Genomic DNA, 18,043 nt, shown 5'->3' with positions numbered 1-18,043 from the left:
AAAGCAAGGACTCAAACAATATTTATACACCCATATTCAAAGAAGCATTATCCAAAATATCCAAAAAGGTAAGAGCAATTCAAGTGTCCATCAACAAATGAGTGGATAAACAAAATATGGTACAAGTATCCCCTGCTTTTTGAAAGTTCACATTCTGCCACTTCACTTTTAGGAAAGACCTATATTAGTACCTACTTTTGCTAACTCAAAGAAATCCAAAGATTTTTGCTTTTATCTAACGAAAAAGGTGAAAAGCGAAAATAGCATTCAACATTTGTTTTGCAGCAAGCCATTATAAAGGTAGCACACAACCCAACCAGTGAGAGTGGCCTCACCTAGCTCCTTCCCTGGAAACTCCACTCAGCACCTCATCATCAAGCTACCACACCTTTGAACTGTGTCTTGTGAGCATCTGTGCTTTATCTTAAAGCATTTTGTTCATCCATTAGCTAAGATATCAGAAAGGCCTAGGAGAAGTTATTTTTGGGATCTGGGAACACTTGAAATTTTTTCCATATAAATCAATGGTAATTATTTCTTCACTTTACGTGATGTCAGCTTACAAAATTTTCATAGGAATGTTCTACTTTGGGATAGTGGGGAAACCTGTACAACAGAATATTATTCAGTCTTTTTAAAAATTAAGGAAATTCTGACATATGTTACAACATGAATGAACCTTGAACACATTATGCCAAGTGAAATGAGCCAGTCACACACACACACACACACACACACACACACACACACAAAATCAAAACCATAGAGACAGAAAGTAGAATGCTTGTTGCCAGGAGATGAGGGAAGGGAGAGAGAATTAATGTTTAAAGGGTACAGAGTTTCAGTTTGGAAAGATGAAAAAGTTCTGGAGATGGATGGTGGTAATGGTTACACAGCAATGTGGGTGTAATTAATGCCACCAAATGATACACTTAAAAATGGTCAAGATGTAAATTTTATGTTAAGTATATTTTACCACAATAAAAATTGGGGAAAAAAAGATTACTTAGAACATGATGTTTGATCCCTTCTAGGATTGTGATTATTTTGAAGGATAAACAAAAGAGCAATTCTTACTTAAAAAAAAAAAAGGCCATTTAGACTTTCAGTAGTAGAAACTGAAAATCAAGTAAGCTGCAGGAAAGAAATTTGAAGGTTTGAATCCTGCTCCTTATCCATTCACACATACCCACCCCCAGTACTGTTGGTTTTCAAGGATAAGAGACAAGCCTTTAACTGGACTGATGCAAAAGGCCTTTTCATGCTCACCCAGTCTCCACTCCAGTCTACCCCAAACTCTTTAGCCATGTGCACATCCCCAAAGCACTATCTTTTATGTCAAAGCTATGGGTAATAGCCTTTTGTGTTCCTAATTCCCCCACTCAACAATGAATAAATATACCCTGTCTTGCATTTGCTCTCCACAATCAAGTCCACCCTTGCCAGATATATTCCCCCAAATAAATATATTTAAATGTGGTTTGTCACACAGCTAGGAGCAGTCTTTAAATTGTTAGTGTAAAACAGGGTAGAGCTGGAGCTGGAAAGCTTAGAAGAAGCAATTCATTTTTTTTACCTTTACTGGGAGATAATAATAACAGCCTTCTATGGGTATTGCTTTTGTTAAAGACATCATATTATTTTCCTTAATAATATTCATATAATGTCCTTATCTAAAACAGTGTTTAGTTTTAGTAAATTTATTCACAAATTTAGCAATATAAGTTATATATAACATGATTCAAAAAGTTCTGGTCTATGGGAAAAATATAAAAATACAACCTTTGTTTTTTTTTAATCTTAAGTAAAGAACTATTCAATAGACAGGAAAAATAATTTTTCAATATATTTCAGTTGTCTAATGGTGTTATGGACTGAATTATGTCACCTCAAAATGCGTATGTTGAATTCCTCACCCCTAATGTTACTGTATTTGGAGATAGGGCCTTTAATGAAGTCATTAGGTTAAATGAGGTCATAAGGGTAGGGCCCTAATCCAATATGATTAGTGATCTCATAAGAAGAGACAGACACCAGGGACACATACAGGAAAGGCCATGTGAGGACACAGCTGTCTGCAAGCCAAGGAGAGAATGGCCTCAGGAGAAAACAGACCTGCTGGCACCTTGATCTTGGATTTCCAAACTTCAGGACTTTGAGAAATAAATTTCTGTTGGTTAAGCCACCCGGTCTGTGGTATTTTGTTATGACTGCCAAACACACTAATACAAATGACAAGTCAAGAAGAAAAATAGTGATACAAAAAGAGAGAAAAAGTCAGTGAAAGGATGAGACAGACACAATCACATACAGAACAGAACATGGAGAAGATGCAAGAAACCCAAACATATATATATAGGTACTGTTAGACACGACATTATAAAATAGAAATTGTTGCTAAAAATTTCAGAATCACATGAGTTTCCTCTACTATTGATACAGAAACATCTTAGGACCTTGCCTGATAAACAGATGAACTCAAAGTGAAGTCCAGATTCCATTTTCAAGTCCCAGATTCCCATGTTTCAGTTTAGAGAGTCCTCATTCAGAAAACCATCAATGTGTGGTTGTGAAACTGTCCTTGGATTTTTCAGTCCTCTGTCACACTCCTAACAGCTATCTTCATGCCCCACTGGCCTCCATTATATTTACTTGATAGTCTGGGTACCATTACAAAAATAGTTACTATCACATTTGGGGCAAATCATTGTGATGATCACTTTGGCTATCAGTACTCTTCAAATAAAAATTAATACACATATTTAGGAGTTAAGGTGATCCACAAGATGCAAATTTTGCACAAGATATGATAACAGAAGTAAAGCACTGTTTCAGGACAAAGAATTTCAGTGGAGAATCATTTGGGAATGAAATAGGTCCACAGCACAATCTCACATGTTTTATCAAAATTAACCCAATAAGCTGCCAGAAGAACGGTAACACAACTCTATATCCAGTTTCACAAATACTCACAGAACGGTAATCCCGAAACATTGATGAGGGCCCACACAAACTAGGCCAGCTGGAGTCAGGAGTCAAACGGGAAGGCTTTGTTGACATAATTCCTCTCCAATCGTAGAATGTTTTATCTGTTAGAAATATCAATGCAAGTTAAAACAATATTTATCCAAGAAAAGTACACACAGACCATACTGCTTAATGTTACAAAGAGGAAAATAGATCATCTTTATGGCCCTGTTATTCTATATTAAAATCGCATCTTGTCATCTAATCAGAGAGATGCAGAAGCATGAGCACCACACAGAGAGAGGCTTCAATTAATTGGTTCCATCACACAGTAAAGCTCTTGTGTTTTTATTGGGTACGGTGTGCCCATCAGAAGACCAGGTTCATTCCTTTGAGTCTCTTCTGTTCAAGAGCACTGACTTCTTTTTTTAAAGGAGGCTTAAAGCAAAATCATATTTGTGAATAGCACTTACAAAAACAAAGGGAAAACTCCTCTCCCTGCTACATCAGTACTTTAAAAGAAAATTCAGAATTATGATGAGGGTACACATTTTGAAATGGCAAAGTAAGTGAAATTATTAAAAGTGCTCTAGACAAATAAGTTGAAAGAGCAAAAGGTTAGCCAACATATGCCCACATATTTCTTCTGTCTCATGGCAGTTGTTGCATGGGATTTCTGCAGACAAATTTTTTTTAAAGATGAGGAGATTTAAGATTTATTTGTCTATTTCTCAGAAACATTAATCATTTAAAAGAGAAAAATTCAGTTCAATCCTGCCATCCAAAATGAATCAAACTGTTTACACATTTCCACTTTTCTTCCTAATACTTATTTATTTACATATATTCTTTCCTGAAACTTTCGATTTAATACAGACATCTATGGACTGCTTAATTTCACATAAATTTAGAGAAAACTCAGATGTAATAAATTCTCTCATTTCATTGCTTCAACTTATTTATAGGATCATAAGCTAAGTGTCCTATAGGGAGGCAGATAGTAACATAAAATAATAAAAAAATGTAATGTTATCTCAGAGACATTCCAATCAATAACATGCATGTAATCTACCCCATTCTAATTTTATATGTATATAATTTCTTCCGCTTCAGTCAAAAAGAATCTTTGTCCTCTTATCAAAAAGGCAAAGTGTCTAGAAGAGGCAACATAATAAATTGTATTTCAATCACAACTCAATATGAATAAATAAAATTCTTTAGTGGAAGCAGATGCCAACAATGGAAAGATTATAGGGAACCTGAACATATTAGTATCTGGGAAGAGGACAGCAAAGAAAAGGCCATACACATTAAACTTTAACTAGGGATTTTTATAAACCCAGGGGGGACTTAAAAGGGTAGAATAAGAGTTATTAGAGATGTGTAAGTCCCCATATTTCTTATGACGCTTTCTTGAGTAATTTAAAGCATTCCTCAACTCACTAACACTATCTCTGGACCACCTACTTCCCTTAATGAACTTGCACCATAAGTGTCTTCACATGTCTTAGATAATTGGGCATCTCTTTCCAATCTCCTTTTTAATTTTAACTAGGGTCTAATTTACTTTATTTTTTTCATATTTATAATTTTTACTTTTCATTTTTTAATATGATTTATTGTCAAATTGATTAACATACAATGTGTACCGTGTGCTCTTGGTTTTGGGAGTAGATTCCCATGGTTCATCGTTTAAATACAACACCCAGTGCTCATCCCAACAAGTGCCCTCCTCAATGCAATCTCCTTTTTAAACTGATAAACACTTCCAGGACGAAGACAATATCTTAGTTGGAATTTATCTGTGCTTCTGGTTCATCAGCAATGCAATTGAGGTAGCTATGTAAATACTGGTGAACAAGAATTAGCCTCAAAAGGGGAGATGTCACAGGGAAAGGGAGTCTTCCTGATCATTGAAGAGCCCAACCCAAAATGAATCTAAGTGCTATACAAATTATTTTCCAAGACAGTGCAGAGCATTTCAAATATTTTATCTGGTTTACCCACAAAACAGACTCATGTAGTTGAGAAGGCCATGCATTATTTTCTCCAGTCTATAGGTATCACATTAGAAAATACAGCTATAACTTTTCCACTTCAGGAAGCAGTAAACCCTCCACTAAAATCCTCAAGGTAATCATTCACACACTGATGTATGCTAATGACTCCTCCTCAGAAGCCAGGCCCAGAAGGTGACATGCAACAAATTCCAGTTTATTCCACAAAGTCAGTCAAAAGTTATAAACTGGTAGTTTGAAGAACAGAGTCATACATCAGACTAAATGTTCACAAACCCTCACGGAGCCAACACTCTTCACAGATACTGCCACAGAGAAACGAAGATTCTGAATGCTGGAAATGGAGTGGGGAGTAAGCAAGAGTAGGCTGCTTATTGGTAGGTGAAAAAATAAGAAATCTTAGCAGTGATCCCAGTTTAACAGCCAGCAGGATAGAACAAAATATTCTGATATTAAACAAATCTGGGGAAAATGTAATACCAAAATTTGAAAAGGAACCAAGAAGGTTCCATCAGGTTAACAAGCTGGTGGAATAGGAGCTACCTTGGAACATAAAAAATTTGGTTAAATAACTACCCATACTGATGTCTTCCTGACTTTGTATATCCTCAATACTTATATAGACTCTTTTTGAAAAATATTATACACTTAGTTCATGTTATTTTGTTGTCTTCTGCACATCTTATTTTCCTATCTAAACTTAAAAGTCTTTTACTTGCTTTGCATTTCCCATAAAACTGAACATAATGCGGTGCCCAAAGCATATGTTCAATGTATGCTCTGGAATTACTTGGCACTGGCTGAAAGGCCAATCACCAAAACTGTTAAATGTGAAAAGTCCCATACAATGCAACTGACACAAATATCTGAAGGAATGGAAAAAAATTTACAACAGGTTTTTAAAATTCTATTTTTTTTCAGGATCAACTATTTTCCACCAGATTATCTTCTCTCACTTTCTAGCATCATCTTGATGTTTATAAAGGTAATAATTTTTAAACATATTTCAGTTGGGGGTGCTTTTTTTAAATTTTATTTCCTGTTTTTACTTAAATTTATGTAGTTAACAATGAGCCAATTATTTGCAAAGGTGAGAGACAGTTCCAAATTCTAATTGTCATAGTTATTTTAGAAACTAAAATTTCTCAAATGACTCACAGAAAACTGATAAGGTTCTATACTGTGGTGAGACTGCCAAGAGAATGAAGAAAGAAAGAAGGAGAAAGGAAGGAAGGGAAAATTTGTAGCTAGTTGAAACATTCACCACTTATGTAATCATCTTCATCGTGACAAATATTTCCTCCAGGTTGCAAATGGATATATTTGTCCAAGTCACCTGAATTATCAGCAAAAGACCCAAAGACAGTAGAAGTTCAAATTTTTTAAATATATTGTGTCCATCAACCATGAATGAAGAACTAAGAAACAGTCTATGCTAATGATATATAATGTAAGAATATAATAGTTCCAAGGAATATGTCTATGCAACTGCATCCAACAGAGCCGAAGAGGTCCAAATGAAAGTGTGAAGTATCTTTACAAGGACATGATAGAGCCCAAGACACTAGTGGGTTCAAGTGGTCCTGTGTCCCTAGAGCCTTTTTTATGCCAAGCTTGTTCTGTTTCCCTTTTATCAATTCCCTTGTATCAATTAATTCTCTGAGTTAATTGCACATGCAGTTTTAATCTGCGTGTAATTACAAACAATTAATAGTTAGGAGACAGAATTAGCAGTTCTTAGTTTGATTATCTATATAATTAAAAGGGGTGGTAAACTAGAGTTGACAAATAGCATCTTAATCACTTGAATAATCAAACCCAGAAGCTTGCTTGGGCAGCTGAACTCCATCTGTTACATTAGTTCAACTTTTAGAATCAATGACTGAAATGTCCATTTAAATCAATCATATTTCAATTTATAGTCAAAAACATACAATATGTATTCTCAAATTGCTTAAACTTTGTTTCATTTATTTAAAATTAACTGTTTCCAAAAGGGTTTAATAAAAATAAAGATTCAACAGACTAACTTATGTGTATCTACTGAATACCAGTTAATATTCATGGCTCCCAAATCTTATATTATAAAACATGTAAGAAATACAGATAACTCTGTGTTCCAATTAACACGTCTATTTAAGTGAATCCTGAGAGACAGCAAATAAGACATACCTATGATCCTTTTTTGGGTTCTGATGGGATCACTTGTTTATACATACAAAGCAAATACTAAAAAACAGGAGAAACTTAAAGTGAGTTACAAAAATATGTGAGAACTTCATTCTTATTAGGATATAATATAATACAGAACAGTGGCATCACTGTTGCATAATATGTTTCTGAATTGCCAAGTATTTGAACAAGTTTGACAGATACTTTCAGCTAATAATGGATAAAAAAAAAGTGTTCAAAAAGAATCATTTCTGGTTCAATATGGCTTTGTGACTTCTGGCTGTGAGGCAGCCCCTTTTACAGTACCACTAAAATAGTGTAACAATAAAGAAAAAGATGAAAATCTCAAGGTTACAAGAAATTAAGTCTAACCATTCATTAATATGCAGATGAGAAAACAAAATTCTTTAAGATGAGGAAGTGAATTGAGGAAAGCAATTAGTGACCTTTACATAATAAAACCCCTAGCCCATCTGAAAGATGTTAGAAAAAAGGCGTATTATCTTCCAAGAAAAATATAAAGAAAAAAGAACAAAACCCATTTCTGTACAATGTGGATGCTGCTTTTGAAGAACCCTTCCCTTTCCATACCCTCAACTACCACAATCCACTTGGACACTACAACTCTAAGGAAACAACTAGAAAAGAGAGTAATCCTGACTGTACCAACAGGAATTGAAACAGTCTTATTGTAAAGAAAGAGCTCTGTGCAGAGGATGGGACTGACAGGATTTGACAACAATGCATAACGGGGACTGTAATTTTAACGTGCTAAACAGCTAAAAATAATAATAATACTAAAGAATGAAGGAAGAATGAAAGAATGAAAGGACCCACCCAGTAGAACCAAACTGTTCCAAATGGGCATCTCCAGGTTATTGAGAATTCGGCAGAGAAGGGGGCATTGACACCAGTCATCAACTATAGAACTAGAAAAGGTAATTGGCACATTCAAGTGAACATGGAGTAGAGTAGAGAAAAATCCATATGTTCTCTCTGTTCATAATCACTCACTTTGCATGGAGCTATGTCTTTTTATTCAGGGCAGAGTAAACATCCTGGGGCCTATATTGATCATGGAAATGCCAGTTAACATTTATAGAGGACCTAGATCGTTGAATACTTTACATGCGTTACCTGACCTAATCTACACGAGAACCCTAGTTTAACAGAGGAGAAAACAAATTAAGTCACTTGCCCCAGTTCAGGCAGCTAGTAAGCAGTTGTGTGAACCCAGGTCAATCTGAATTTGAAGCCCAAGGGACAGTGACACAAGGGGAAAGGTCCCAATGGAAGACTGAACAATGGCCCCAAAGATACTCACATCCCAATCCCTGAAACCTGCAAATGTTAGAATACATGGCAAGAGGGACTTTGCAGGCATGATTAAATCAATAATCCTGAGAGGGGAAGATAACCTAGGATATCATGATGGGCCATATGTGTACTCACAAAGGCCCATGGAAAAGAAGGAAATGTGATGACAGAACCAAGAGTGATTTGGAGAAGAGGTCATGAGCTAAGGAATGCAAATAGCCTTCAGAAGCAGAAAAGGAACAGAAATATTCATTCCTAGAGTTGCAGAAAGAATCAGTCCTGGGGAACATCTCCACATAGTCCAATGAAATTAATCCCAGATTTCTGTATTCTGTAAGAGAATACAGTTGTGTCCTTTTAAGCTACCAAGTTTGTGGAGCAAATTGTTGAAGCAGCCCTGGGAAACTAATACAGTCTGCAATTCTGAAAATCTATAAAAGAGTTTAAGTCAAAAATATTCTATTAGAAGTAAAAAATATTCTATTAGACTCAGAAAAAAATTTTAGAATAGTATTGATTCCATTGTACTATATAACAAGCCAAGCTCTAAAATAGAAGCCAAAAGCAATAAGGAGAAAACAAACTAAGACTTTAAACAATAAGAATATTTGCAAGATAAATAAAAATGGAAATGAGTGATCTTTAAAAGGCAAGAAATACCAGGAAACCAAAACTGTAACAACAGAATTAAAATGTATTTCACACTTAATAGGAGTGTAAGAGACAGTACAGAATATCAAATGACTAGATTTAGCAAGTGTTCCTAGAATAAAGAAGTATCCAAAGATGAAAATTATAAGAGAGAAGATTAAAGATTATAGATTAAAGTTGACAAAAAATAAGTATCCATCAAAGGAGTCCTATACATTACTGAAGATGAAACCAGAATAATCGAAAGTAAAGAAAACAAACACGACTGAATAATAATTTCCTCAGGTAAAAAAAAAAGCATGTATCTTCTGAGTATTGGGGCTTATTGTATATTATGAGAAAGTAATTAAAAGAGATTTGTATGCCATTACATCCTGCAAAGTTACAAGAATAAAGAAAACAAACTACTAAAAGAATTCACACACATTTGCAAAGAAAAAACATCTCAAAGGTGTAAAACACAGGTTGTTATCAAATGTCCTCTGTGAAACAACAAAAGAAACAATAAATGACAGAAAACCACAAACAGAATTTCCAAGGAAAAGGAAAAGTTGTGAAACAGAAATTTTTAAAACAAAATTGTCTTCGATTTATAAAGGCCAGGGAAAAAATTCATTCTCCGATATACCAACACCCCGAAGGTCTGCTGAGAAAAATCACGTGTTTTTGTTTAAATAAAAAATATCTATCTGAAGATCAAGACATGAATCAAAATTAAGGTTAAAAGAGTGTAGAAATCATGGGACAGCAGTTCTTCCCATAACCAGAATAGCCATTTCTAGTAGGACCACAACAGTCACGTGGATTCTACACCTCAGACTTACAGCTTGATCTTGCCAGTCCTAGCCTCATAGTTCCTTTTCTGCTTCGTTTTGCTTTCCTAGGAAACAAACAGTTTGTTTCCTACGGTAAACGCTTTACCTCACTCATAGTTCCAATGAAATGTTCTTTCAAATAGAATCTTGTTCTATGATTACCAAAAACAATAACCAGTGACCAGCATTGGTGTCTCGTGCACTTAGAATGGCTAAAGGTTTGGAACATGTACCCAGTAAACAAGACAAGGAAACAAAGAACAATAGTGGCTATTTTCATTTTCCAAGAACTTAAATAATGACTTTTCTCCTTCTTAAAACTTCAAATTGAATCACCTAAATCACGACATCACCTCCCAGGAAGTGCCTCTTTATATCATGAGAACAGCCTCTGAATATTCCTATGGCCCTCAGTTGTTTAAGGGGAAAAATATACCTGGAAAATAGATTGTAGGATATATACCAGAATTTCATAGTGAGTATTTCTGGGTGGTAGAACAATAAATGAGTATCTCTTTTTGTGACAGTGTTCTGTATTTTCCACATTTTCTGCAATTAATCATACTAATTGCAACTTCACAGAGAACACATTTAAAATAAGTCTGTATAATTTTAGGCGAAATTACGCAAAAATTATGTAGAAAAACTATGAACAAAACCAAAGTCTGAAGAAATCATCACAGAACTTTAGGGAGATTTACCTCTCTTTTTTCTAACAAAGATGTTTTGTACTTGGTAAGAAGAAAACACAATTTGCTTAAACTTCTTACATAACAAGTATACATACAAAAATAAATGCTTCCTTTATTTATTTTTAAAAAAAATTTTTTAACATTTATTCACCTTTGAGACACAGAGAGTGAGCAAGGGAGGGGCAGAGAGAGAGAGAGACACAGAATCAGAAGTAGACTCCAGGCTCCGAGCTGTCAGCACAGAGCCCGATGCAGTGCTTGAACCCACAAACCCGAGACCATGACCTGAGCTAAAGTCAGACACTTAACTGACTGAGCCACCCAGGGACCCCAATAAACACTTCCTTTACATTTGTCTTCAATGACACAACAGTTTGGGGGCAGGGGAGAACCACACTATCTTTAAAGAGTCATAAACTCACATCCCCCTCTCAGGAAGTAACAGAGATAGTCTGCTATGTTGAAGTAGCTTTGTAAAAGTTTAGTCTCAGTCTTTCTGATTAACTAAAACAAGCCCAGGTACTACTGTCACAGATTTATTTCTGTGATATAAGGGCAGCTATCTGAATACATGATCTGAAAATGCCTCTTGATGGCAGCCCACTTGTCATCTTTGCCCAGAAGCACTATGACAAATACAGCTCATGCTAGCACCTGACTGCAAACTCCAGGTGGGCAGAGGTCACATCCTGTATACTGTTGTATCCTCTACACAACCACAATGCCTGGTACAGAATATGTACGAATAGTTTTGAAGAAAAAATGTTAACATGAACCGGATGATGCTTGTTTTACAGATGGCAATGATTTCATAGGTTTCTAGGCAAAAAAAAAAAAAAGAAAAGAAAAAGACAAGAGTTCTGGGAGAAAAGTGATTTATTGCATGGTAATTCAATGGGAGTGTTCTTAGCAGTCCCTGCCCCATCCCTGTAAAAAGAAGCAACAATTAACTAGCCATTTGTTTGTCTCATATAATCCTAAATTTTTAAAAATTATTTCTTCCAGGTTGATTACATACTGATGTTTGGGCAATACAGATCTTACTGATTTTAGTCAAGGTTTCTGTGCCCACACTCATACATGCTTGGTGAAAATGAAAATTTGAAAAGATTCTGGGAAAGTAATTCACCAGTGAGAGAAGTCTTTTAAATATTCATATTTTTGAAGTAATATCGATTTCTAGGAATCTTTCATAAAGAAGTAATCTGAAATATGCCACAAGATTCACTAATAACGATGTTTATTACAGCATTATTTATAATAATTGGGCAGAAGAGTTAACATAGCAAAGCTGAGACTATTATTCCTAGAAAGACAAGTTTACAAGGTTCATCCTGGGCTGGTATCTGGGAACTTGGCAGGTGAACAGTTCCCTACACTGATGTAAAACTTATCCTAAAAGATAAGAGTATCTCACTGTGCCTAGACTGGGCAAACAATACGGGTTTATGCAAAATGTGTGCTTCTTTCTGGAAATCTGGAATGTTGGGACATACTAAGCAGAGGATACTTAGATTATCCCCCAGTAAAAACCTTGTTGCTGAATCTTTAATGAGTTTCCCCAGTGTACCATGACCCGAGTCATCACCCCCCAGGAAGTGCGATTCATGTCACGATTCATTATTGGAGGAATTAAATGCATTGCAGTGACCACTGGAAGAACTCTTGGAAGCTTGCTCCTGGTTTCCTCTGGCCTCCACCACATGTGAAGTGATTTTTCTTTGATTGTTGATTTTTCTTTGTATATTTTTATATAATAAACCTTTGCTATGACTATGACAACATACTGAGTCCCATGAATCCTCCTAGCAGATCACTGAACAAGGGGTAGTCTTTAGAACCCCAACACAATAATAAAATTGAAATTAACATAAATGTCCAGTAATGGGAGATTGTTTAAGTAAATATAGCACATACATGCATTGAGTTATTGTTCAACAACAAAAATATATATCTTGCACTTTCAATTATGAACAAAAAACCCATAAACAAAAAGACTAAACAAAAATATGCCAAAATGCTAAAAATAATAATTTTTGGTTTAATCGAACTTTTGTCTGTATTCTGTTTTTTTGTTCTGAATGGGCTGAATGCAAAATTCATGAATCTGAAGGACCTGACTCACATAGAGCCATTTTTGAGGAAAGCTATCCTAATTGTTTTTTCCTCCTACTGGTTGCCATAGGACCTAACCCTTGGTTTATTTGTAAAACCAGACTTGCTGCCCAAGCTTGAATAGACTGGATAAGGAAGCAGTCCACGGGCCTGAGACAAATATACATGAGTTGGACATGAGGGGGTAAGCACATATTTGGCTCAAACTCTGCCCAGTTTGGTCTCTACACCACATGGAAACAATGTAATGCAATCAAATCTTATGTTTTAACAATTTAAATGCTAAACGAACAAAAAGAAGGAGGTTGTTAGCTAAGAGGTGAAATACCCCTCTACTTCTCTCTGAATCAAGTTGATAATCCCAGTTTTCAAAAATCTGGAGCGTAGGGGTGCCCGGGTGGCTCAGTCACTTGAGCATCTGACTCTTGATTTCAGCTCAAGTCATAATCCCATGACCCTGGGATCAAGCCCCAAGTCAGCTCCATCCTGAGCGTGGAGCCTGCTTAAGATTCTCTCTCTCTCTCTGTTTCTCTTTGTCTCTCTCTCTGCTCCTCTCTACCTCCTTCTAAAATTAAAAAAAAAATTAAAAAAAATAAATCTAGAACCTAGAATGACTGTGGAATTTAGGGGATGACTTTACAGGATCTTTTTGCATACATGCATCACTCAAAAAAATATGCACATGCCACTCCCTTCCAGTTATAAGGATGTTGACCTGAATATTTAGCTTTCCAGAAGCTTTTTTACAGAGATATAGTTGTTTTATATTACAAAAGGATGATTAAGCTTTAAACAAAACTATCTACCAAATGTTTTGTCACAAATCTTTGGTATTTTATTTACTCATAGGTTATGCATGAGCTAGAATAATTGTACAAATTCTGGAATGAGCTGGCCTTTTTAGAAAACAAAAACAAGACTCTAATCCCCTAAGAAAGATTGTTAATTTTTAGTTATTTCCATCTGTCTTTCATGATTGGCTTCTCAGGAAACTGAAGTTCATTAATGTATCATTATCTTTACTAAAATTCATTAAAGCAATACATTCAAGGCAGGAGAAAAGATTCTAGTGACAAAAACAAACGGATAATTATGGAACAGCATTTTAACTCTGCTTATGTCAGTATTTTTATTCTAAATGTTTCACTCTATTCTTTTCTTCTAGTCATAGCTAAGAGAGAGTAAGTCTGTCACCTTGTGAGGCATAGGGCATATATGATTGGTGGAACCTTAACTAAATTCCAGGTAGAATATTATATAAAATTAAATTTAAAATATATCTAAGTACAAAGAGATTCACAGAGCCTAAGTCTATAAAGCTATAACAAACATCACACATAAATATAGCAAACAATATTAAATAAGCTAACAAAAAGAACATTTTTATGATGATAAAAAATTAAAATTATCAGGCTTAAAAATTAGCCAATTTCTACTTGTCCTTTTCAGTCCTTTCAATCATCATCAGAAAGGAGGCAAACATAAAACATAAATTAATGTTTCTGTTTGTTTATAAATACAAGAAATAGTCTAAGTTCTGAGTGGATGATGAAAATTCTGGATTTTAATGTGTTAAATATTATCTATAAAGCTCAATAGCCATGGAGATGCTGTTTCCATTATCACTAATAAATCAAAATTGACTGTACTAATAAAATATTTCACAGATGCTCTGCCTTCTTACTCCTACACATCAACAGATCAAATTCAACAAATTTGCTTCTTTTCAGAAACATAATATGTATTACTTTAGCAGCAACTTTAAGAATAAATGAGAGCAAAATAAAGACTATTTCTTAATTTACTTTCCTGGTTTTACTAATGACAATGTCAATGTATGAGTCTTTCCTCTAGTTGGAGGGCTCTACTTGCCTTAACCTAAACAGCATTGAAGTCCACTCATTTGCTTCCATTTGTGATAGTTCTTTTTGTGTCAACCTGTCTAAAATACAGTGGCCAGGTATTTGGTCAAACATGTATGGATGTTTCTGTAAAGATATTTTCTTTGAAGGGAGGGGGCAGTTTGTACATGAAGTGGGGCTGGAGAAGAGAGAAAGGGAAAGAGAGAATCCCAAGCAGGCCCCATGCCCAGCACAGAGCCTGACATGGATTCAATCTCATGACTGTGAGATCACAACCCAAGCCAAAATCAAGAGTCAGACACCCAACCAATTAAGCCACTCAGGCACCCCTGTAAAGTTATTTTAGATGAGATTAACCTTCAAATCTGCTAAAGCAGATTGCTCTCCATAACATGGGTGGGCCCCATCCAATCAGTTGAGGCCTCAAGAAAAAGACTCATCTCCTCTAAAACAGAGAATTCTGCCAGCAGACTACTCCAGACTCAAATTTTGTACTTGTCAGCTTCTACAATTGCATAAGCTAATTCCTTAAAATAAACCTCTCCATATATGGAGTCAAGAGGAGAAAGAGAGAGATTTAAGGGCTCACATATGAAGAATGAGAAAGAGAGAAGGTATCTATCATGTATCTGTCTATCTAACTATACCTCTACCTGTCTATCTTGAGCTCAATATAAATATATACATAAATAAGTAATATGGTAGATCTAGTTATATTTTTATCAAGAGGAAAATAGAGAGGACATAGAGAAAGAGAGACAGAGAGAGAAGGATCTTATTGGTTCTGTTTCTCTGGAGAACACTGACTACCATACCCAGATAACACATTCTAACCAGTCTCCACCTTCCCAAAGCATACCCAACTTTCAAGGACAAACTTCCAAGACTCATCATCTTTTTCTCTCCATCCAAAAAAGCATATTGCAATTCAAAATATTTCCATTATGGTTACTGATACCAAATGTCTTTATCTATGTAAACAATAGAAGCAAAAATGATAAAACAACTCCATCTCTACTCGAATGAACTCTCTATCAAAATATGATGAAAAATGTAGAATTTGAACAATTGCTAGATATTAATTGATATTAAATTATTGTTAATTTTTAGATGAGATTATGGTATTTTGGTTGTGCTTTAAAAAGAGATTCCTGGGGCGCCTGGGTGGCGCAGTCGGTTAAGCGTCCGGCTTCAGCCAGGTCACGATCTCGCGGTCGGCGAGTTCGAGCCCCGCGTCGGGCTCTGGGCTGACAGCTCAGAGCCTGGAGCCTGTTTCCGATTCTGTGTCTCCCTCTCTCTCTGCCCCTCCCCCGTTCATGCTCTGTCTCTCTCTGTCCCAAAAATAAATAAACGTTGAAAAAAAAAATTAAAAAAAAAAAAAAAAAGAGATTCCTGGGGCACCTGGGTGGCTCAGTGGGTTAAGCATCCAACTGCAGCTCAGGTCATGATATCAAGGTTCATGGATTCAAACCCCATGTCAGGCTCTGCACTGACAGCTTGAAACCTGGATCCTGCTTTGGATTCTGTCTGTCTGTCTGTCTGTCTCTCTCTTTCTCTCTCTCTGCCCCTCCCCTGTTTTTGCATGTTCTCTTACTCTCTCAAAAATAAAACATTAAAAAAATTTTTTTAATAATAAAAAGAGATTCCTTATATTTTATAGTAAAACTGAAAAACATTTATGGAAGCATATCAAGGAATTTGCTTTAAATGGCCCAAGGTGGAAAGGTAACTGAGTGGGTACATGTACATAGATGCAACAATACTGACCATGAATTTATAATTATTGAGGCTGGATAATAGGTACTTGTGGGTTTATTATCCTACTCTATTTTTGTATATATTTATATTTTCCATAATAAAATGCTTTTTTATCTATTTATTCAAAAATGCATAAACTTTTCCAGTGCCAAGAAAAACTTGAATTAAATAGCTAAGCATCAGGGGGAAAAAAAGAGCAGACCACAGAGGAAAACATGAATAACAATACTTTTCTATCTGGCAAGATTTGGTTTGAAAAAGGAAGAAGAGAAGCACACATTAAGGTGTAAGAAAGTTCAGCTAAGAAAAATCCCCACCAACTCTTCATATGGTGGCTTTGTTGAAAATACTGTAAAATCCCAGGCCAGAACCTTCCTCAGAGCAGAGCATCAGAAATTTATTGTCTGTCTTCTCCAATAGAATATAAGTACTACAAAGTCAATAACTTTTGTCATGCTCACCATTATCTCCCTAGCAACAAGCAAAGCACACACAATAGGTGATCAATAGATATCCGTTAATCATTTCTGTGTACAAAATATGTTCTCCGATGGCTATCACCACTATGCCGTAAACTATTAATTACAGGTATAAAGCTATTAGAATAAAAACTCATTTCAGAGATTCAAATTTCAATTATATATGTATCTTTCTGAAAATTATTTATCAGCAACTTACATCTATTTAGCATGTTAAGAATAACTTCTACATATACCATCTCATTTTAGCTTCCTCAAAAAAGAGAGATATAAAACAGGGATTACCTCTCCTATTTTAGAAAAGAAAAAGCTGAAGCTCAGAATATACTATTCTGCTGAGATTCCAAAGCTGGTTTTTTTACTCAAGATCCTTCATTCTTTCAATTGGAGAACCATCTGTATGTCCTTTTTAACTTAGGATACTTCTAATTAATCAAACATTTTCACTCAGTATTATTCATTTACGGACAGAAAACATCCTGAAGTTGAGCCCAGACCCAAAAGATAAGAGATAGAAAATCAAACCTATTATGTGGGTGTTTAGGTACAATATTAAGGAATATCATTTCAAATCTTAAAAGATATATAGAGTTCACCTTTCACTTTAAATATAGAAAATCACACACAAAAAATATTTTCCACTCTAGCAATAAGAACAAGAGAGATAGTGTATAAAACAATAATTTTTGATCCATGAAGAGCTAAGGTCACAAGGCAACCTAATGAACAACTATACAAGGTTGACAAGCTCCTCCAAGAAAAGATAGAGTACAATTCACCTTCGACAGACCATGGGAAGAAGAGATGACCACCATGGAAGCATGGAAGAAAACAACAGCTGAAACTTTGGATAAACCTTTAAAGACCAAATGTGTACTCATTTGGTAGTACTTCCTTAGAAGCCCAAATGAGGCATCTGCATCCACAATTCTACTCTTTTCTAAAGGTTTCCATCCAGTCTTCCCTGGGAAAGACCAGGGGAAGGCAGGAGATCTGAGAGAGACCTCCTCTGTGATGCAGGTGTGTGGGTCTAGAAAAGAGGCACTGCAAGAGAACAAGGTGGTTGTTGGCTTCTGCAGGAGAAAAGCCAGGAAACTCAACTAAGTTTATGAAGCCATTATAATTTTGATAGCAAAGCCAGACAAAGATTTAATAAGAAATAAAAACAGACCAATGTCCTTGAGAAACACAGATGCA

The 18,043-nt window shown here is 35.5% G+C and overlaps 1 protein-coding gene across 1 annotated transcript in view; it reads right to left on the bottom strand.

The window, feature by feature from the left end:
* IQCM (IQ motif containing M) overlaps window positions 1-18,043 on the bottom strand; it is a 616,349-nt gene that overhangs the window by 438,811 nt on the left and 159,495 nt on the right. Inside the window, 1 exon segment of the mRNA XM_047856690.1 lies at window positions 2,974-3,089. Within this exon segment, the coding sequence (XP_047712646.1) occupies window positions 2,974-3,089 (116 nt within the window).

The sequence above is a fragment of the Prionailurus viverrinus genome, chromosome B1 (assembly GCF_022837055.1).
Source record: "Prionailurus viverrinus isolate Anna chromosome B1, UM_Priviv_1.0, whole genome shotgun sequence".
In the NCBI taxonomy this organism is placed as follows: domain Eukaryota; kingdom Metazoa; phylum Chordata; class Mammalia; order Carnivora; family Felidae; genus Prionailurus; species Prionailurus viverrinus.
Note: the sequence above shows the minus strand (reverse complement) of the source record. Positions and strands in the feature narration are given on the sequence as shown.